Source organism: Microcaecilia unicolor, chromosome 1 (genome assembly GCF_901765095.1).
Source record: "Microcaecilia unicolor chromosome 1, aMicUni1.1, whole genome shotgun sequence".
Taxonomy (NCBI): domain Eukaryota; kingdom Metazoa; phylum Chordata; class Amphibia; order Gymnophiona; family Siphonopidae; genus Microcaecilia; species Microcaecilia unicolor.
In genome coordinates, this window is record NC_044031.1 from 622,066,822 (window position 1) to 622,090,416 (window position 23,595).

The following is a 23,595-nucleotide window of genomic DNA, read 5'->3' on the forward strand; positions in this document are numbered from 1 at the left end:
CAAATGTATTTTACAATCATGGACACTTGCTGAACCACCTTCTCATTTGAAATGGAGAAATCAGGTTCATCAGCTGCTTACTTGGAAGGCCTGGGAAGCACGTGGTTCTTTTAAATGTAAACAGCGCTTTCTGAGGATCTGGGACAGGTATATTCAACATACAACACCACGAAGTAGACATCTTTTTTTTAACTTGTTATAATAATAGACACATGGGTATCCCTTTTCTATATTTTTATTTGGCAGTCTGTCTTCCTATTTTTGTACGAGGCTGCACATTTGGTTTGCTATTCTCTAAACAACTTACGAAATATTACAAAACTAGTAAAAAAAGCCCCGTTTCTGATGCAAATGAAACGGGGGCTAGCAAGGTTTTCTTCTGTGTGCATGTGGGAGTGTGTGTGTCCCTGCCCTCTGCCCTCTCTCCCTTCCCCTCTGCTCTCTGTCCCCTCCCCCCTCGAAGTCGAGTCCTTCAGTGTTAAGTTTCCTGCTGTGTTTGTGTTACAGAGATAGTGAGGGCTTCTGCCCTTTCTCCCCTCCCCCCTCTGAGTCCTTCACTGTTACACAGAGAGCGATTTGATTTCGTGCTTTGCTGTGTTTTCCTTCACTGTTTGTGTTACAGAGAGAGCGAGGGCAGGGCAGACACTCATGGGGAAACCGGATATCTCTCCCCCTTCACACTTCCGGCTGGAGGCTTCATTTAGAACGTTGGTGGTGCCTTTTATATATAGTGATATTATAGAAAAATTGAACAGGAATCAGAGAATTAAAATTCCTTTATTACTCACCCACCAGCACAGCATCAGATATCAGTTGTAAAGTTATAACAAACTTACACAATCTAACATCAGTACCTCTGGTAATTATAAGTAATCAGACTAATTATATAAAGAAGAGAAAAAGGAGAAAGGAAAGTTTATTCCTCATACAAAGGTCACAGAAAGAAAGAAAGAAAGAAAGAAAGAAAAAGAAAGAAAGATTCTTAGATATAGAGAATTTCTACGAAGGGGGGAGAACACCCCCTTCGGGAAAAAATAGGCCATTGGACGGATCTGATACTCTCTTTCCATGCATGCCTAGTTTTTCAGAGTTTCTTTGTCTGCAACGTGGTTTTATAGGCAGTGGTGAGCATCCACCTCTCCTCTACCCTGGACCAATCATAGGTGCTGCATATGTGCTGGAGACTTGTAATTGGGTCTTTCATATGTGCTAGAGGCTTGCAATTGGTGTCCTTGCCATACCTCTTCTCAGTAAGTTACATTTGTAACAAGTTATACAAGGTAGATGAGTTGCCCTAGCAACATGAGGCACCATCAGAGTTTGTGACCAGCCAGAAATTCCTTCATGTTGTCAGGCTTCTTCCCTGGAAGCACTGGGTTTGTGAGCCCTTGGACCACTACCGTAGAGCGGCAGTGGCAGGCAAGGTCACCTTCACAGCAGAGACGAGGCAAGGCTGGACTGGAACCCCGGACTGGAGTTCTGCACTGGAATACACAGGACTGGAATGCACCAGACGGGTGCGCACTGGACTGGTACACACTGGAGTGAAGCCCACTGGACTGGAACACATGGGACCGGAACCCGCTGGACAGGAACACACTGGACCTAGGCTTCACCTACACATAGCCACCGTTCTCCGAGGGTTGAGCCCTCAGATTCGGGCAGCCGGCAGGGCTTACAGGAAAACCAGAACTGGAACTAGCAAGCAGGAACAACAGGAATCAGGATACAGAAGTGCTCTCAGGCACCTAGGCGAAAGCAAGGCAGACAGGCAGGGAATGTCCGGGTTACGGCAATAGTCAGGTCTGGCCACAAGCAGAGAATATCTGGGTTCCGGCAGTAGTCAGGTCAGGCAGCAGGCAGCAAGTATTGGGGTTCAGGCAGCAGGCAGAGAGTAGTCAGATACAGGCAATGGTCAGGTCAAGTAGCAAGACTATGGCTGGAGCTCCAGTAGCAAGGAGTACTGGCAGTGGACAGGACTAGGACTGAAGCTCCAGAAGCAAAGGAAAACACACACGGGAAAACCAGAAAGCTAAACACAAGAAAACTAGTAAAGTTGTACACAAGCTAACAAGCAAAGCTATGCCCAAGCTAACTAGTCACACGCTAGGAACTCACACAACACAACACACAGGAGAACTAGTAAAGCTGTACACAAGCCAACAAGAAAAGCTATGCCCAAGCTACTAGTAACAAGCTAGAAACTCACACTGAACTGGACAAGGTAGCAGTGTACAGAGCACTCTAACATACCAGGGACCTTGGACGATGCAAAGGCAAAGACTGCAGTCTCTAAGTGATTAATAAAGCCCTTCAACACCTGAGGAGCAGCTGCAGCCATCAGTAAGCAACTACGGAGGCTGTCCAGGCACAAACAAGAGAGACAAGACCGGCAGCCTGGAAGAACCGGACCGGACTGGGCTAAAGTCTGGAATGGGTAGGAACAGCAAGACAAACTATGGCAGCCACTGGCTCTGACCACCAGCAGGTGAGAGGAGCACAAACCAAGGAGCAGGCAGAGCGCACACAGAACATAGAGAAACTTAGAATACCTAGGTGCAGCACAGAGGAGCAAACAGAGCCAGGCTGGAGACAGAGGTAGAGCTAACTCAGGCAGCACCCCCAGGTGCAGTAGAGTGGAGTAATTAGAGCCATGCTGGAAGCAGCCAGCACACAGAAGGAAAACTACTCCAGAAAGGATAGGCAGAAGCCAGCTTAGAAGCTGACCCCCAGAAATAAGGTAAATCTGAGGGTGGTCACGGCCACAGACGTGACACATGTGGCTGACAATAAAGAAAGATGGGGGATGGGAAATAGTGCAGCATACCTGAAGTAGAACTTTATATCTAAAAATTATGGACACTATGCTTTAATCTTTTCCTTTGCATCATTGGCATCAATAAGAAACCAGGCTGCGGTGATTTTGCTTTTTCAATTCGGGTTTGGGTGGGAGGAGGTTAATTGAAAATGGTAAGACATTTCTGGCTTGTAATAGTTTCCTGCTGTTGGGGGACTCTGCCCCACCTTTTTATTGTTGTTCCCTTGTTGCTTTATTTATTTATTAGGATTTATTTACTGCCTTTTTGAAGGAATACACTCAAGGCAGTGTACAGTAAGAATAAATCAAATATGAGCAATAAACAATTACAGCAGTAAAAATATTGAAATAACAATACAAAGTATGGCATAGTATACTACTAACAATGCCAACACAATACGTAATAGAACATTTTAATTGACAGTGTAGGGTATAAGCAAAGATTGTTGTATTGATTGGCATTGTATTCATGTTTGCCTGTTGTCTTACCAATAAAATTGTTTCAAAGTAAATGTTTCTAGTATATCACCCATCTCCTGACTTTCTTCCAAAGAATACATGTTGAGATTTTTAAGACTGTCCCCATATGCTTTATGAGGAAGACTACTGACCATTTCAGTAGCCTCCCTCTGGACCAACTCCATCTTGTTTCTTTTTGAAGGTGTGGTCTCCAGAATTGTACACAATATTCTATATGACGTCTCACCAGAATCTTATACAGGGACATCATCACCTACTTTTCCTACTGGCCATTCCTCTCCATATGCACACAAGCATCTTTCTAGCTTTCACCATTGCCTCTTCTACCTATTTGACCACATTAAGATCATCACATACGATCACATCCAAGTTCCGCTCCTTTTTCGTGCAAAAAGTTCTTCACACCCTAAACTGTACCATTCCCTCAGGTATTTTCAGCCCAAATGCATGACCCTGCATTTTTTAGCTTTAAATCTTAGCTGACAAATTCCAGACCATTACGCTAGCTTCGCTAAGTCTTCCTCGTGTTATCCACACTATCAGGGGTGTCTAACTTATTGCAAATTTTGGTATCATCTGCAAAGAGGCAAACCTTCAGACATCCTTTTCCTCAGAAAGAGCTCCATTTACGACAATCCTTTGTCGCCTTCCACTCAACCAGTTCCTAGGCCAGCCAGTCACTTTAGGACCCATACTGAGCGCACTTAGTTGATTTATTACTCATCTGTGTGGAACAGTGAAAAAGGCTTTGCTAAAATCTAAATAAACCTCATCTTGCACTCTCCCTTGATTTAACTCTCTGGTCACCCAGTCAAAGAAATTAATCAGATTTGTCTGACAAGACCTGCCTCTAGTGAAACCATGTTACCTTGGGTCCTGTAATCCATTAAATTCCAAAAACGTTACTATTCTCTGTTTTAAAAGCATTTCCATTAATTAATTAATTTATTTATTTGTTACATTTGTATCCCACATTTTCCCATCTATTTGCAGGCTCAATGTGGCTTACATAATGCCAATAATGTTAGATTTTTATTGTGACTTTCATGCCTACTTACTAGAAACTAGGCTCTCGACACAACTGCTCAATTTCACAGATACCCCAAATGGCCATGAGATAGAACTCCATGCCATCATCATTCAACATGACTCCACAGAAGCTAATGAAAGACTATACCAATACACTGCAATATTAGGAAAGTGTGTGGTGTTAAAAGGAGAAAGATTTAGACCACTGTGTTGTTAAAAGTCAGGAGAAAGACATAGCCTATGTTGTAGGAGGGCACATGAAGCTGTAAAAACCAGTAGTCTAATGTGAAGATGATTCAGCTGAAGCCCAAATCCAGGAAGAGTACAGGATAACCCCTCCTACACAGATGGAATGTACAAAAGAGGGCTGGGGTTTGGAGAAAGACAGATTTTAGGACAAAATGGAATACAATGCATAGAGCTGGGCTTGGTGAATAACCGGACACTGTTAAAGATGACCTTATGCAGTATGACCTCTGGTTTTCAGGGGGAAATATAAAATCAGCAGCTTGCCCACCCAGTGCTAAAGTTAAGCAGCTCTCTGTGCTACAGAAACAGAATAACTGGAAAGTCAGATGACATTTCAGAGCCATTCAGCAACAGATCAGGCTGTAGAAGGGATGTTCAACCATTCTGTTCACAAGTGGCTGCACTGCCTGCTTTTCTGGCTTTTCTCACTGCTCAGACAGGTTGACCTGGAGAGCCTAGCTCCTCGCTATCCTGGTATCCACAAAGGCTCTTGCACTCTGAGGGCTGTGCAGCCTCCCCACACTGCAGGTCGTTCAACTCTTTCGCATGGCCTGAGCAGCCAGGGCTGTCATGCAACAGGTGAAGCTCCTCCTTACTCTCCTCTCCCTGCACCTGGCAGCGGCACACTTCAATCCCAGAATCCCCTGTTAACCGTCTGTGTCGAAAATGCTCTTCATCCCCTTCTTCTTCCTCTTCGTCCAGCTCCTCTATATCAGAGCATCGATGGCAGTCCACCTGAAAGAAATCTACATAGGAGGAGAAAATGGTCTGCTTGGAGGATGGAAATTCCTTGATGGTGATGGGCTCTCTGGGGGCACCAGCAACATCCTGGTCCTCAAGCCCAGGGCTAGCAGAGTGTCAGCACTGGGAGCTCTGCTACTGCCCTCACTGGGTGTGCTGGCCTGGCGTGCACTTATCATAGAAGTCAGATCTACTGGCCTGTAGTTTCCAACCCTTACTTCCACTTTTGTAGAGAGGGTCCACATCTGCTCTTCTCCAGTCCTCTGGGACCACACCCGACTCTAGAGAAGCATTGAAAAGGTCAGCCAGTGGAGCTGCTAGAACTTCCCTCAGTACCCTTTGATATATACTATCCGGCCCCATCGTTTTGTCTATCTTTAGTTTAGCCAGCTCCTCAAGAACACAGTCCTATGAAAATCATCAGGGATTACCACCCCTCCACTCCTATTTGTCTTTGTCTTCTGTGGTCCTGTTCCCAGCCCTTCAGCTGTGAACACGGAATAGAAATATTTGTTATGCAATTCCACCTTATCTTTATCAGTTTCTGCATATTCCTGCCCTTCACCTTTGAGTCTCACAGTGCCACATTTGCACTTCCTATTACTAACATATCTTTTAAAAAATGTTTTGTCCCCCCATTTTACCATATTGGCTATTTTTTCTTCCATTTGCATCTTTGCTTTTCCGACTACTCTGCCATCTTCTCTTAGCTTTTCCAGATATTGTCACCTGTCTTCCTCTTTCTATGATCTCTTGTAGTTTATAAAGGCTAACCTCTTTTTCCTTACCTTTTTAGCTACTACTTTTGAGAACCGAAGCGACCACCTTTTCCTCTTACATTTATTTACTTTCTTTACAAAAAGGTTTGTTGCCCTTAAAATAGCTACTCTCAGTTTTGCTCACTGCTTTCCAGCTTCTTCCAAATGTTCCCATCCAGATAGCAATTCCTTGAGGCAATCCCCTATCTGAACAAAGGTTTTTTTTAAGTCTAGAACCTTAAATAAAACCTCTCCACACCTATCTTAATATTAAACCACATCACCTGGTGATCCCTCGATGCCAGATGATCACCTACTATAACATCAGAAACACTCTCCCCATTAGTAAGCACTAAGTCCAGTATGGCCCCATCCCATGTGGGTTTCATTACCAACGTCTGGAATAGTTCCCCCTGTAGAGAATCCAGGATCTCCCTGGTTCTAAAAGACCCCACAATAAGGATACCCCAATCAACATCTGACATATAAAAATCGCCTATTAGTAGTATGTCCCTTTTCACAGCTATATTCTGTATGTCTTCAATTAAATCTCTGTTCATTTCTTGTCTATGAAGGAGGCCTATATATCACTCCCATGTAAATACATTGCCATTCTTTCTTTCCAGATTGACCCACAGTGCCTCTTCCTTACCATGTGGGTCCTGCAATTGTGTGGCTTTAATATTATATAATGCCACCAAGAGTATGCCAAAGAACCACAACTGGCTTAAAGCCATAGGCGTAGTTTGACTGTTTCATTTGGGGGGGGCAAAGAATGGGCGGAGCATATTAGCATATCATTTGCATATATACATATGCAAATTAATATGCTAATATGGAGGAAGGAAATGAAATTTACAGGCAAAATATCACAGATGCACATTTCAAAAAGCTGACACATTTCAATTAATAAATTATGAATAAAATAAACTTTTATTTACCTTTGTTGTCTGATCATTTAGTTTTTCTATTCGCTTTGATCCCAGTGTCTTCTGTTTATGCAGTGTCTTCTTTCCAGTAGGCTTCCCTCTGCTCCCCACCCTCCCAGTCCCATCCATCTCTTGCTCCTTCCCTCTGCTCCCCACCCCTCCCAGTCCCAACCATCTCTTGCTCCTTCCCGCTGCTCCCCACCCCTCCCAGTCCCATCCATCTTCTGTTCCTTCCCTCTGCTCACCATCCCTCCGTCCCATCCATCTCTTGCTCCTTCCCTCTGCTGTGCCTGACCTCTCCAAATCCCATCCATCTCCTGGTCCATCCCTCTGCTCCCCACCCCTCGCAGTCCCATCCATCTTCTGTTCCTTCCCTCTGCTCACCATCCCTCCGTCCCATCCATCTCTTGCTCCTTCCCTCTGCTGTGCCTGACCTCTCCAAATCCCATCCATCTCCTGGTCCATCCCTCTGCTCCCCACCCCTCGCAATCCCATCCATCTCTTGCTCCTTCCCGCTGCTCCCCACCCCTCCCAGTCCCATCCATCTTCTGTTCCTTCCCTCTGCTCACCATCCCTCCGTCCCATCCATCTCTTGCTCCTTCCCTCTGCTGTGCCTGACCTCTCCAAATCCCATCCATCTCCTGGTCCATCCCTCTGCTCCCCACCCCTCGCAGTCCCATCCATCTTCTGTTCCTTCCCTCTGCTCACCATCCCTCCGTCCCATCCATCTCCTGGTCCATCCCTCTGCTCCCCACCCCTCGCAGTCCCATCCATCTCTTGCTCCTTCCCTCTGCTCACCTCCTTTCCCAGTCCAATCCAATTCCTGGTCCTTCCCTCTGCTCCCCACCCACCCCTCCCAGTCCCATCCATCTCTTACTCCTTCCCTCTGCTCCCCACCCACCCACCCACCCCTCCCAGTCCCATCCATCTCTTGCTCCTTCCCTCTGCTTCCCACCCCTCCCAGTCCCATCCATCTCCTGCTCCTTCCCTCTGACCTCCTTTCCCAGTCCAGTCCAATCCAATTCCTGGTCCTTCCCTCTGCTCCCCACCCACCCCTCCCAGTCCCATCCATCTCTTGCTCCTTCCCTCTGACCTCCTTTCCCAGTCCAGTCCAATCCAATTCCTGGTCCTTCCCTCTGCTTCCCACCCCTCCCAGTCCCATCCATCTCCTGCTCCTTCCCTCTGACCTCCTTTCCCAGTCCAGTCCAATCCAATTCCTGGTCCTTCCCTCTGCTCCCCACCCACCCCTCCCAGTCCCATCCATCTCTTACTCCTTCCCTCTGCTCTCCACCCTCCCAGTCCCATTCATCTTCCCTCTGCTGCCCCCTCCCCCCCCCCCCGCGAGGTCCAGGATCGTGACTCCGTTTACCCCCTCTCTTCCTCCCTCCCTCCGGTGCAGGCAGCAGTCTTCTTCAGCCTTTCTGTGTTCCTGGCAGCGGTAGCGACGTACACACTGCCTTCGGTCTGCCCCGGAAGCCTTCTCTTCAAGTTCCTGTTCCCACCTATGCGGGAACAGGAACTTGAAGAGAAGGCTTCGGGGCAGAGCTGAAGGCAGCGTGTACGTCGCTACCGCTGCCAGGAACAAGAAAGGCTTAGAGAAGATTGGTGCTGCCTGCGCCGGAGGGTAGGAAGAGAGGGGGTAGATTATAGACACGCTCGTCTCCGTCTGCTTCGCTGCTTCCCTGCCCTCTCTGTCTGCGTCCCGCCTTCCTCTGATGTCATTTCCTTTCGGGCGGGACGCAGACAGAGAGGGCAGGGAAGCAGCGAAGCGGACGGAGACGAGCGCGTGCCTGCTTGTTTTTGTTTTTTTTTTCACTCTAGCGCCAGTCCACGTCAGGGCACCCAATAGAGCAAGGGTTCTCGACCTAGTCCTTGGGAAACACCCAACCAGATCAGTCAGATTTTTAGGATATCCACAATAGCTTATGGTTATGGTTTACATTTGCTATACCGCCTAATAAAAGTAAGTGGAATGAATATGCATGAGATAAATTTGTATGCACTACCTCCATTGTTGAGAACCACTGCAGTAGGGTGAACAGGCCCTCTGTCTGATATTTTTATTTTTTATTTATGTAAAGTCTCAGTTCTAAGAAACCTGGGTTTCATACAGAACAACGCATTAAATGTTGGAGTGGGAGCTGAGTTACCCAAAGAAGTGGCCCAGTGGGTTTAGGAGTTGCTAGATATTGGGAAAACCAGGGTTCTCCATGTACACGTATTATGACTTCAGGCAAGTAACATTGAGGGGAATAATCAAACGGCACCGGCCATCTATATGGCCGGCGCCGCAAACAGCAGTCCTGAACCGTATTATCGAAAAAGATGGCCGGCCATCTTTCATTTTGATAATACGGTTGGGGCCGGCCAAATGACAGAGATGGCCGGGTTTGAGATGGCCGGCATCGGTTTTCGCCGATAATGGAAACCGAGGCTGGCCATCTCAAACCCGGCCAAATCCAAGGCATTTGGTCATTGGAGGGGCCAGCATTTGTAGTGCACTGGTCCCCCTGACATGCCAGGACACCAACCGGGCACCCTAGGGGGCACTGCAGTGGACTTCAAAAATTGCTCCCAAGTACATAACTCCCTTACCTTGGGTGCTGAGCCCCCCAAATCCCACTCCCCACAATTCTACACCACTACTATAGCCCTTAGGGGTGAAGGGGGGCACCTACAGTGGGCTTTGGGGGGGGGGGGGGTTGGAGGGCTCAACACTTACCACCACAAGTGTAACAGGTAGGGGGGGGATGGACCTGGGTCCGCCTGGCTGAAGTGCACTGCACCCACTAAAACTGCTCCAGGGACCTGCATACTGCTGTCATGGAGCTGGGTATGACATTTGAGGCTGGCATAGAGGCTGGCAAAAAAATGTTTTTAATTTTTTTTTAGGGTGGGAGGGGGTTGGTGACCACTGGGGGAGTAAGGGGAGGTCATCCCCGATTCCCTCCAGTGGTCATCTGGTCAGTTTGGACACTTTTTTGAAGCTTGGTCCTGAAAATAAATGGACCAAGTAAAGTCAGCCAAATGCTCGTCAGGGCCAGCTTTCTTTTTTCCATTATTGGCTGAGGGCAGCCATGTGTTAACAACACCCCCGTCCCGCCTTCGGTACGACTCCGACACGCCCCCTTGAAGTTTGGCCGGCTCCGTGACGGACTGCAGTTGAGGCCGGCCAAAATCGGCTTTCGATTATGCCGATTTCACCAGACTTGAGAGATGGCCGGCCATCTCCTGATTTGTGTCGGAAGATGCCCGGCCTTCTCTTTCGAAAATGAGCTGGTTTATCTTCTGTTGCTTATGGTATCCATTTAGATTGTAAGCCCTTTCAGGGAGAGACTTAGGGGCATAGTTGTCAGCATGGGCTACCATTAAGATATATTATTTTACCATTAACTCATGTTATTTTAGCACAGGTCTCATTTTATGCAACGAGGCTAGTTTCTAATAACTGTGTCTTAATAGTAGCCCACCTTGATAATTTCCCCCCTTAATTAAAGAAAAAAGAAATGTCTCTAGAAATCAAAATCATATGTAATAAAAATGAGCCAAGGAAACTTGGCGTCATTGCTAATTAGCTTTGATGCGGAAAAAGCTTTTGATAAGGTTCATTGGGAATTCCTTTTTGACACTTTAGAATGTTATGGATTCTCTGGGTGGTTTGTTGATGCCGTCCATGTACTGTATGCCAATCCCAGTGCAACGTTATGGGTGAACGAGCTTGAATCGGAGAGTTTTCCCATCCGGCGGGGCACTAGGCAGGGGTGCCCTTTATCCCCACTACTTTTTGTTTTAGTTTTGGATCCCCTCATAAGAGATATTATGGAGAATCCCATGGTTGCGGGTGTACGAGTGGAGTCTCACATGTTCAAGGTCGCTGCTTTTGCAGATGATCTTTTGGTACACCTCACGAATCCGAGGGAATCGTTGGAGGCATTATTGAAGACTTTTCGGGAATACGGAGATTATGCGGGCTTTCGGTTAAATTTGGACAAGTCTGAAGTTTTGGCCTCCCCAGAAGTACAACGGAGGGATTGGGGACCTGAGTTCCCTCTGCGGTGGGCTGATGAATCTTTCAAATATTTGGGAATTCGGCTTGCCATGAATACCTCTGTACTCTATCAAATAAATGTTAAGGTTCTGTTTGAGGACACTAAGGATAAGTTAGATGCTTGGATGCATCTCCCTTTGTCGTTAATGGGGCGTATAAATTTAATAAAGATGACGTTATTTCCCCGTTGGTTGTATGTTCTGCAAATTTTGCCTGTCTGATTGCTGCAGAAAGATCTGAAACGGTTAACGTGACTTTTTAGTCGTTTTTGTTGGGCGGGGAGAAAGCCAAAATTAAGTCAGGAAATGTTAGTTGGGAGCTGGAAACAGGGTGGAATAGGTTTCCCAGATTTGTTCTTATATGAGTTTGGTAGCTCGAAAGTATATAATGCAATATTGGACCTCTTCGGAAGCGCCCGCCTACTGTCATTGGCTTAATCAGGTGCACCTTTTAGCTTCTTGGGAGACAAGAGATTCCAAACTGTCCAAACTGACGCCTAAGCATAGAAAACAATTTCTCCAGATATGGATGCCTTATCTTCAGGTTCTAAGCCCAAGGGGTCGGAGTTTACTTATTAATGCTCATTGATTTTAGATGAGGAGCGGACTGCCAATATGACCTGGGTTACTGGTCCAATTGTACTTACTTGAATCAACACGGATAGCAACAGGAAGGTGGGAGGGGAGGGGGGGAACAGGGCGATTTACCAGCTGTAAGGTTCATGCATGGTTTCTTATTGCTTGTATATTGGCAATATTGAGTAAGTTGTGTTGTATAACTTTGAGTTATCAATAAAGTTAAATTTAAAAAAAAAATGAGCCAAGTATAGGACAATCAAGCCATTATGACATCACTGATGAGGTTGATTCTTAGGCACTAGTGGAATGAGGCATTATGACATCACAATATCAGCTCTGGTTACCAGAGACTGAAACTCTTCACACTAAAGGGGGAGGGGAGGTTATCAACATCCATGGGCTACTGTTAAGATATGTTATTTTACTTCCAACTGGTGCTATTTTAGCACAGGTCCCATTTTATGCAATGAGACCTAGCTCCTAATTAACTGGGGTTAACAGTAAAATGACACATCTTAACTTCTCCCCTTTGTTGGAGAGTGGAGGAGTGGCCTAGTGGTTAGGGTGGTGGACTTTGGTCCTGAAGAACTGAGTTCAATTCCCACTTCAGGCACAGGCAGCTCCTTGTGACTCTGGGCAAGTCACTTAACCCTCCATTGCCCCAGGTACAAATAAGTACCTGTATACAATATGTAAGCCACATTGAGCCTGCCATGAATGGGAAAGCATGGGGTACAAATGTAACAAAAATAAATTGTACCTGAATACTAATAATGCTGAGAGAGATCCACCTTATGTATCTTTGGAAAGGCATTATTGAAGGTGTGTTTTACACCCACATTTGGTCATTTCACTATTGTTTATTTCAAGCTTGTCTTGTTGTACACCACCTTGGGTGGATCTCTTCATAAATGTAGATAATAAATCCTAATAAATAAATAATGGTCAATGCATCAGCATAAAAGCTAGTAAAACTAGAGAGGGTTATTGGAGAGCATATCCAAGCTTGGAACAGAAAACTCAAACTGATTCAGTTATCTGTTTGTTAGGATTTAATCACTTACCTCTGCTATTAGCATCAAGGTGGAGTTCAAATAGTGTATCTATAAATAACAATCAAATGCATAACGTAAATCATACATAAAACATAATACAAATATACAAAGAATAATAAAGCCAGCAACTCGGTGATCTAAAGCTGATTCCACAAATGCCTTATCAGCCCAAAAACTACAGGGCAGGTGGCATGTTTGTATTTATTCTTATAAATAAATAAATTAACATTTAAATAAATATTTTGTGTTTGTGTGACAGTTGTATTGTTATGGAATGTTGTGCATCATTTTGTTTTTCTGAAAACTGACTAACCAAATGCAATAAAATGACATGAAAACCTTGCTCTTCACTTTAAAACTCCAAAGATCTCTCTAGAGCAACGTTCCAAATTGTGAGCAAGTAAATGCCATACATCTGGTAGTGCTTTGGGGTGGGGTGGGGAATAAAGCAGGGCAGAGAGGTTTGGTAACACTGTGCTCAGCTGGAAAAATTCTTCTGAAATTGTGTCTGATGCTGGCAATGGCAGTCTCCGACGAGTGAGGAAAAATGGCTTACGCTTAGTATTGTGCAGCGTTGAATGGATTCCCTGTCTGAACAAAGCTGAATGCCTTGACCCCTCCTTACATCCTGTCTACTGGAATTTCTGAATATTCCAGCCAAACTGGGAACAAAACAGCTGTGTGGTCAGCTGATTTAGAACAGATTAACAGGCTACAGTACAGCTTTACCCTGGGGGTTGTACACATGTATTTCTTCTTTAGCACATGTGATCCACTGTGCCAGCTGCTTGATCAAATGTTCTGTGAAGCTACATGGCTATGACAGGATTCCAGGAGCATAAGGACTGCCAGGAGGTGGGCAATCAGTGTGAAAAAGCACGGGACAGAAAATAGCATGCTTAGGTGTGTATCTAAGAGTTTTTGGCAGCAGGAGTAAGAGGGCAACATTACCCTTGTACAGCTCAATAGTAAGATTGTACCTTGAGAACCATGCTGCGTTGTGGAGGCCACACCTTCTGAAGGATATTTATTTATTTATTTATGTTTATTAGTCACCTTATATGAACAGGTTTGCCCAAGGCGGCGTACAACAGGATTAGCTTGACTTAGACAACTTACAGTGTAGTAACAGCATAAGAAAAGAAAAATTATCAGTGTGAGTAATGTACACATTAAAACAGCACAGTAAACTATTCATATACCAGAAATATAAATGTCAGCGCACAGTACAAATTATGCAACATAATAAGCAGCACAGTAGAACATTCATATAATATAGATGTGATTCTGACAATGGCAGAAGAATACAATGAAATACCTTAATAGACAGCACAATAGAACAATCATATAATACAGATGTGATGCTCAATTGGTAGCCAAGGAGGGATCAAGAGTACATCAACCAAAGCAAACCAAAAAAAGCACACAAGGCCTTCAAGACCGGGGCAATCCTAAGTTGTTAGCCTGACATGGGCTGTGTTTCGGTGACAGTCCGTCTGTGTCAGGGGTCAATACAAACATCCAAACTTCCTTAATAAGGATAGTAGGCAAATCCTTAATAAAACAATACTGACGGAGTTCATCAAGCAGTTGCATTTGCAAGATAGCTACTGGTATTTTCTGCACTCGCGCAGATATCTATATGAAGAGTTAACTTCTGTATTGTTTTATTAAGGATTTGGCTACTATCCTTATTAAGGAAGTTTGGATGTTTCTATTGATGCAGGTGGAGTCTTGCCAAAACACAGCCCGTGTCGGGTCAACTTTGAATAAACAACTTATGATTGTTCCAGTCTTGAAGACCCTTGTGTGCTTTTTTTAGTTTGCAATTGGTAACCAAGACCACATGTGCAGCTGGGACAAATAGGCAGATGAGATGGGTAGGACAAAGGGTTTGGGCTAAATAAAAGTGAAGGTATGTATAGATGAATAAGGTTTGCAGAATTGGAGTGGAGGTGAAGCCTAATATTAGAGCAGTGGGCTGAGAACCAGTGTAGTAAGAGTTCAAATCCCATTAATGCTCCTTGTGATCCCGAACAAATCATGTTTATTCGCCACCATAAGCACGCCAAAATTATCCCTTCCCATAACGGATACTCTGAAAATTCTTGGAGTCACCATCGATCGACATCTTACACTTGAAAGTCATGTGAAAAACACAACTAAAAAGTTGTTTATTTTATTTATTTATTTATTATCCAATGTGGAAACTAAAAAGGATAAGACCTTTCTTCCCAAGGACCATCTTCCATAACCTGGTACAATCAATAGTGCTCAGTTACTTAGATTACTGCAATGCACTCTATGCTGATTGTAAAGAGCAAATCATCAAGAGATTGCAAACCGCCCAGAACACCGCAGCTAGACTCCTATACGGAAAAACAAAATATGAAAGTGCTAAGCCCCTAAGAGAGAAACTACACTGGCTTCCACTTAAAGAACGTATCATGTTCAAGGTATGTTCTATAGTTCACAAAATCATCCACGGAAATGCCCCAGCATACATGACAGACCTGGTAGACCTACCACCCAGGAACGCTACAAGAGCATCCCGCACATTCCTTAATCTTCACTTCCCCAGTTGTAAAGGTCCAAAATACAAACTAACGCATGCATCTAACTTCTCTTACGTGAGCACACAGTTTTGGAACGCATTGCCGCACAGCTTAAAAACTATCTATGAACTAACTAACTTTCACAAATCCCTGAAGACCCACCTATTCAACAAGGCATACCAATAAGAACAGTAACCAAAAATGTTATACTCTACAACCGTACCTGTATCTAATAATGTTTTTTTTTTTTTGCTTAAATCTACTTGTTTGAATTTAGACTACGTTATTTTCTATGGCATCCCAACGAACCTATCATCAGTAATGTTTTCCACTTATATTTACTGCTAATCTCGTTTATGCTATTTCTATGTAACACTAACTGTTATCTCCTATCCAACTATCTACCAATAACGACACATTGTAAGCCACAATGAGCCTGCAAAGAGGTGGGAAAATGTGGGATACAAATGCAATAAATAAAATATAAATATATATATATATATATATATATATATATATATATATATATATATATATATATATATATATATATATATATATATATATATATATATGTAAACCCCTTTTTGACTTGGGTACAAACTTAAATTGTAATTCCTCCTGGGACAGAAAAACAACTTATACCCCTGAATGCAACTTGCCTGGAGCTGCTACTGAAAAATCCAAATCTCTTTCTCAGTTACGGGGTATGTGGCAAGCTAGTCCTGACACAGTATGAGTGGCTGCATGGTCAGTCACTACAGCCATTAAAGGCTTGGGAGATGAACTAGATTTTCACCTGCTTCCTGGTTGTTAGACGTAACCCCTCTAGTATTGGGCTATAGATGTCACATTTCGCGACATGTCTTTACGAGGGCACAATTAGTGATGCTCCTTGAGAGGATCTTAATGGCCTCAAAGTTATATAAAGGGCGAGCTTCTTCTTTAGGTACTCTGACTCATTTTATCTGAGGACCTGTAAAATCAGGGATAAAGAGGAGTTTTTAACAGGTCAATGCTGGGGCACTATAGTCGGTATATTTTATAAACGTTGGCCACAGTATTAAAAAAACATATATTCAGATACCCAGTGCCTCTATCTGGTTATTGACTGGCATTGAACATCCAGATAAGGTGGTCAGTGCCAAACTTACCCGGATAGTGGCAATATTTGCTCTGCGATCCAGCTAATAGGCCAGTCGCCGGCGATCTATGTTGGGGGACGAAGAATCGCTGGATATGGGAGAGGTGAGGGCAGGGGAGGGATGGAAAATCGCTGCACGTCGATGGGAGGGCAGGAGAGAGGCGGAGAATCGCTGGAAATAATGGGAGGGGAGGACAGGAGGAGAAAAAGGTGCTGGTACGCCATACCGTTGCGTACCGGCACAAAAAAAGCACTGCTCATCTATATAAATTCCTGAACTGGCCTGACTCCACTCTATCACTGTTCACATAGCTGCTCATTTTCAAAGCAGATGATCATCTTAAAATGCCTTTAAAAAAACATCCACAAGCACAGAAGAACAAGTGAAGATGACAATAAAGATGTTGTAAAAAACAAACATCCAATAGACTCAGAGTTCACATCAGAAGTTTTATTCAAAAAAATATGCAATGGACTTGACACAAATCATGTTTCAGTCGCGAGGGCCTGCCTCAGGAGTCCCTGTATTGTGCACAAGTTGAACTTCCCTATGTCCTATATAGCATCTGAAAAGAAATGACCTAATTTCTAGAGTAACCAGTGCTTTTTTTGTGCCGGTACGCAACGGTACGGCGTACCGGCACCTTTTTTTTTGCTCCCCCCCCCCCCCCCGCCCCGTGACGGACGCAGTGCCAACCCCCATTTCCGGCCGCTGCTGCTTCTCCTGTTGAGCAGCAGCGGCCGCTACACACAAAAAAAAGATTTTAAAAAAACTTCAAACCTGGCTGAAACGCGGCACCCCGGCACTGTAGACAGCCATTAGGCATTGGCTGTTGCCCCCCGCAGCCGCTCCTCCTCTTGCCTCTACGTCACTGCGCTCCTCCGGGGTCTTCCTCCAGGGGCAGTGACGTAGAGGCAAGAGGAGGAGCGGCTGCGGGGCAACAGCCAATGCCTAATGGCTGTCTACAGTGCCGGGGTGCCGCGTTTCAGCCAGGTTTCAATTTTTTTTAACTTTTTCTTTGTGTAGCGGCCGCTGCTGCTCAACAGGAGAAGCAGCAGCGGCCGGAAATAGGGGCTGGTGCCGCGTGCGTCGCGACTTCGCGCCGTTCGCGGGAAACTTGGCAGGGAGAGGGAAACCAACAGAGGGAAGGATTGGGGAGAGAGAGAAAGAGGGAAACCAACAGAGGGAAGGATTGTGGAGAGAGAGAAAGAGGGAAACCAACAGAGGGAAGGATTGGGGAGAGAGAAAACGAGGGAAACCAACAGAGGGAAGGATTGGGGAGAGAGAAAACGAGGGAAACCAACAGAGGGAAGGATTGGGGAGAGAGAAAAATAGGGAAACCAACAGAGGGAAGGATTGGGGAGAGAGAAAACGAGGGAAACCAACAGAGGGAAGGATTGGGGAGAGAGAGGGAAAACAACAGGGAAGGATTGGGGAGAGAGAGGGGAAAACAACAGAGGGAAGGATTGGGGAGAGAGAAAACGAGGGAATCCAACAGAGGGAAGGATTGGGGAGAGAGAGAAAGAGGGAAACCAACAGAGGGAAGGATTGGGGAGAGAGAGAAAGAGGGAAGGATTGGGGGGAGAGAGAAAGAGGGAAACCAACAGAGGGAAGGATTGGGGAGAGAGAAAAAGAGGGAAACCAACAGAGGGAAGGATTGGGGGGAGAGAGAGGGAAACAACAGGGAAGGATTGGGGGGAGAGAGGGGAAAACAGATGGAAGGATTGGGGAGAGAGGGGAAAAAACAGATGGAAGGATTGGGGAGAGAGGGGAAAAACAGATGGAAGGATTGGGGAGAGAGGGAAAAACACAGATGGAAGGATTGGGAAAGAGAGAGGGAGGATTGGGGAGAGAGGAGAAAACAGATGGAAGGATGGGGAGAGAGAGGGAAACAGATGGAAGGATGGGGAAAGAGAGAGGGGAAAAACAGATGGAAGGATTGGGGAGAGAGGGGGAAAACAGATGGAAGGATGGGGAGAGAGAGGGAAAAACACAGATGGAAGGATTGGGGAGAGAGGGAAAAACAGATGGAAGGATGGGGAGAGAGGGGGAAAAACAGATGGAAGGATGGGGAGAGAGAGAGGGAAAACGGAAAGATGGGGAGAGAAAGAGGGAAGACGCTGGATGGAAGAATGCAGAAAGAAATAGGGGAGAGAAAGCAGAGCTGCTGGATGGAAAAGGGGAATAGAGAAAGACTGGAGAATAAAAGGAAGGGCATGGGGAGAACAAGGGTGAGGAAAAGATGAAAAGCCACAGGTAGATGAAGGAAATTAAAGAATGGATAGTAAGAATGAATTAAATCTGGACAGAGAGAGCCTGAAAAATATTGAAGAAAGCAAAGAAAAAGTAGACAAAAATGACAAATAGCACAGAAGAGTTAAGCGAAAACAAAGGAAAGCAGAATCACAGACTGGGACCAATATGGAAAGAAAAACAGTCACCAGACAACAAAGGTAGAAAAAAAATAATTTTATTTTCATTTTAGTGTTTGTAATATGTCCAATTTGAGAATTTACATTGGCTGTCTTATTTTGCACTGGGTATACGATATTTTTTTTCTCCTATAGTACTGTAATATTTTCAATGATGTCTGTTTATATGCGCCATGGCTGGTGTAGGGGGTGTGGTTAATGTGGGTGTGGCTATCATAGGGGTGGAGCCATATGTGGTGACCCCGCCCATAATGAGTACCGGCACCTTTTTTTCTACAAAAAAAGCACTGAGAGTAACAAACACTAGATAATTTTTATTTTCTCATTTCCATCTTTCAAAATTCTAGACAGCAGATGTACAGATCAGCAGGACCTAAAGCAGTCCAAAACAACTAAAGTCAGAAACAACATATACCTAATCGTTCAACCGCCCTTAGGATTCACCTTTGGGTTTAAAAACAAAATCATGTGCACGTAAGGACTGAATAAACAAATTAAAACAAAGTTTAAAGCAAATGCCCTTAATATGTAATACTTACTAGCAATAATGAAACAATGATGGAATATTCAGTAATAAGCAGCCTGAGCCAACAGATTTATTTTCCACTGAACATAATTAATTTTGTATGAATTTGGCAGCTAATAGCATGCTGAACTGGCCAATGTTGACACATTTATACTGACTAGACAGAAATTCTGTATGAAGAACACCCTCCCCTCATTATTCAATACCTCTCTGTGAAATAATAGTAATAAAAATTGCATTTTTATAATATACCACTGCAATCCACAAAACAAAAGGAACAAGTTCCCACATGCCATCTTTATCTTTTGATGTAGGCACAGGAAAAAAAGATTTTAAATGCACCCAGGCTTCAACCTAATTTAATGGGGGGTGGGGGGTTATTATACTATTAAATAGTAAGTCTGATTGTTAAGCACCTGAAAACATCTCTGCATGAATACAGGGAGTCTCTATAGCCAGCCCCTCCAAATGACACGATTTACAATTTAGAACAAAGTAGCAGGGGAGTAGCCAGACAATAGATTTTGGGTGGGCCTAGGCAAGAATTGGGTGGGCACCAAGTGTTCTCCCCCCACAAAAAAAAAAAAATTATCTCAGCTGGTGGGAAAACACTTCTTTCCACCTTGGCAGCAGGCATGTACTGAAAACTGAGTATGCGCAGGTGCCGGTGTTGTGGAAAGTAGCATTTTCGTTACCATCAGGGGGAAATCTTCAGCTGGCAGAGCTTGGGATTCCCACCAGTTACCACTAAACATGTTCTACTGTTGGGTGGGCCTGAGCCATAAATGGGTGGGCCCTGGCCCACCCAAGCCCACCTGTGGCTACGCCACTGCAAAGTAGTACTCTAACCGATGCAACCAATACTTCCTCTGTATGCATCCCTATGCTGCACAAGCCAGTATGTTTAAAAATATAAGTAAGAAGATCAAATAAAAATGCTACCAACAATAAAACAAATTACAATGTGGATAGACCAGCGCCTAGATTTGCTTGCTTTGAGGGTAACGGCTGCGCAGAGGAAAGGGAGGGAGACATTACATATCTAATGGCTTTCAACATTTTGCCTTCAACCTCCTTGTTCGTGCTACTGCCTCATCAACGTGGCTGCAATAAAAAAATGAAGCCACGCGTTCGGGGCCATAGCCCCATGTGCACCACTGGTGCCTCTGCTGGTTTCCTTCCTCCTCTCCCTCCTCCCAAACAGGAAGTTACATCTTGTGGGGGGAGGGGTGGAGGAGGGAAATTGGCAGAAGAGGCAGTGGTGCACATAGGGCTACAGACCAGTGCACGGCTTCATTTTGTTGCAGCCAAGTCAGTCGGGGAGGCAGTGGCTTGAGTGACCCAGTCAGTGAGGGGCAGGGAAGGGAAGCTCGTGGTTCCTCCAGGCTGCCGTGAACTCAAAAGGCAGCGGCCGGGAGGAAAAGTTAATAGTATGAGGCGCCTTTGGTGCATAGGCGCCATCTTTTGTAAAGATCCCCCCCCCCCCCCCAGCTACACCACTGCCCCTCTCCCACCTACAGTTTGGTAACTCTCCCTCTATCTGAACCCCCTCCCCCTTTCCCTCCCTATCTCAGAACTATCATCAGCAGCAGCAGCAATTCACATCCGCTGTCTGCACCGGTCCCGCAGACTTCCCTCTGCTGCATCCCATCCTCGCTGACATCAGTTACCATTCCTTTCTGGCGGGACACAGCAGAGGGAAGGTGCAGGGCCGGCGCAGGCAGTGGATATGAATCACTGCTGTCACTGGTGACGATTTTGATATAGAGCAGGGAAGGGGGGGGTTTCACAGAGAGAAGGACTTACAGGGCTGCTCTGCCCTATCCTGTCAACAATTGGCATGCCTTATTTTCTTTAATATTCAATTTTGAAATTGTACACCACTTTGGTCTATGTATCAATTTAAGCAGTGTGTCAAAAATGAATAAACTGATATCTGGTTGTTGTTTGATTAGTCCCCCATTCTGTCTGTTTTACAGGTGGTATTTATAACAGAGTACGTTTCTTCTGGGAGTCTCAGGCAGTTTTTGAAGAAAACCAAGAAAAACCGGAAGACCATGAATGCACGGGTAGGGTTCATCAGTGTTCAGATAGTGTGTAGGAAAGTATTCTGAAACCTCATCTGATGTTAGGACAAAACAATTATAATTTGGCACATGCCCTTCAGCTGTGTTGTACCATAAGAGGGCAACTCTAAAACAGGTGCCTAAAATTAGGCACCCTACTTTCCTTTATAGAATACTAGCATAACCAGGTATATAGGCACTTAAGCATGAGCACTTATACCATAAGAAGCCATATTGGATCAGACCAGTGATCCATGTAGCCCAGTATCCTGCTTCCAACAGTGGCCAATCCAGGTCACAAGTACCTGGCAGAAACTCAGTTAGCAGCAACATTCCATGCTACCACTCCCAGGACAAGCAGTGACTCCCCCCCCCCCCCCCCCCCCCCCCCCCCCCCCGTCCATCTCAATAACAGACTATGGACTTTTTCTCCAGGAACATGTCCAAGCCTTTTTGAGACCCAGGTATGCTAACTGCTATTACCACATCCTCTAGCAACGAGTTCCAGAGCTTAACCGTTCATTGAGTGAAAAAATATTTCCTCCTATTTGTTTTAATAATATTTCCATGTAACTTCATTGAGTGTCCCCTGGTCTTTCTACTTATTGAAAGAGTGAAAAATCAATTTACTTTTACCTGTTCTATATCACTCAGGATTTTGTAGACCTCTGTCATATCCCCTCCTCAGCCATCTCTTTTCCAATCTCAAGTGCCCTAGCCTCTTTAGCTATTCCTCATATGAGAGAAGTCCCATCCCCTTTATCGTTTTGGTCACTCTTCTTTGAACCTTTTCTATATCTTTTTTTGAGATGCGGCGACCAGAATTGAGCACAATACTCAAGGTGAGGTCGCATCATGGAGTGATACAGAGGCATTATAATATTCTTGGTCTTATTTACTACTACTATTTAGCATTTCTATAGCGCTACAAGGCGTACGCAGCGCTGCACAAACATAGAAGAAAGACAGTCCCTGCTCAAAGAGCTTACAATCTAATAGACAAAAAATAAATAAAGTAAGCAAATCAAATCAATTAATGTGAACGGGAAGGAAGAGAGGAGGGTAGGTGGAGGCGAGTGGTTACAAGTGGTTACGAGTCAAAAGCAATGTTAAAGAGGTGGGCTTTCAGTCTAGATTTAAAGGTGGCCAAGGATGGGGCAAGACATAGGGGCTCAGGAAGTTTATTCCAGGCGTAGGGTGCAGCGAGAAAGAAGGCGCGAAGTCTGGAGTTGGCAGTAGTGGAGAAGGGAACAGATAAGAAGGATTTATCCATGGAGCGGAGTGCACGGGAAGGGGTGTAGGGAAGGACGAGTGTGGAGAGATACTGGGGAGCAGCAGAGTGAGTACATTTATAGGTTAGTAGAAGAAGTTTGAACAGGATGCGAAAACGGATAGGGAGCCAGTGAAGGGTCTTGAAGACGAGACGGGCAGCAGAGTTTTGAACTGACTGGAGAGGGGAGAGGTGACTAAGTGGGAGGCCAGCAAGAAGCAGATTGCAGTAGTGTAAACGAGAGGTGACAAGGGTGTGGATGAGGGTTTTGGTAGAGTGCTCGGAAAGAAAGGGGTGGATTTTACGGATGTTGTAAAGAAAGAAACGACAGGTCTTGGCAATCTGCTGGATATGAGCAGAGAAGAAGAGATAAGAGTCAAAGATGACCCCAAGGTTTCGAGCTGAGGAGACAGGGAGAATGAGAGAGCCATCAACAGAAATAGAAAACGGGGGGAGCGGGGAGGTGGGTTTGGGGGGGAAAATGAGAAGCTCGGTTTTGGTCATATTTAATTTCAGGTGGCGTTGAGACATCCAGACAGCAATGTCAGACAAGCACGCTGAAACTTTGGTTTGGATGCAAGGTGAGATATCAGGGGTAGAAAGGTAGATTTCGGAGTCATCAGCATAGAGATGGTAGGAAAAGCCATGGGATGAGATTAATGAACCAAGGGAAGAAGCATCCTGTTTGTTTTTTGGCAACCACATTTCAGCCTATTGTTTATTTATTTATTTGTATTTATTTACTGCACTTGTATCCCACATTTTCCCACCTTTTTGCAGGCTCAATGTGGCTTACAAAACTGTTATGGCATTGCCATACCAGGGTAAAGAATACAATTGGTGTTACAAAGAAGTCAAAGAAGACAAGAGAATCTGGTCAAGCAGTTATTGAAAGATACATTCTGGATACGGGTGG

The 23,595-nt window shown here is 44.9% G+C and overlaps 1 protein-coding gene across 4 annotated transcripts in view; it reads left to right on the plus strand.

Moving 5' to 3' along the window:
• NRBP2 (nuclear receptor binding protein 2) overlaps nt 1-23,595 on the plus strand; it is a 247,184-nt gene that overhangs the window by 72,053 nt on the left and 151,536 nt on the right. For all 4 annotated transcript variants that reach the window (XM_030220357.1, XM_030220367.1, XM_030220360.1 and 1 more), the window contains exon 4: nt 21,323-21,412. In XM_030220357.1, the coding sequence (XP_030076217.1) occupies nt 21,323-21,412 (90 nt within the window). The remainder of the gene's footprint in view (nt 1-21,322; nt 21,413-23,595) is intronic.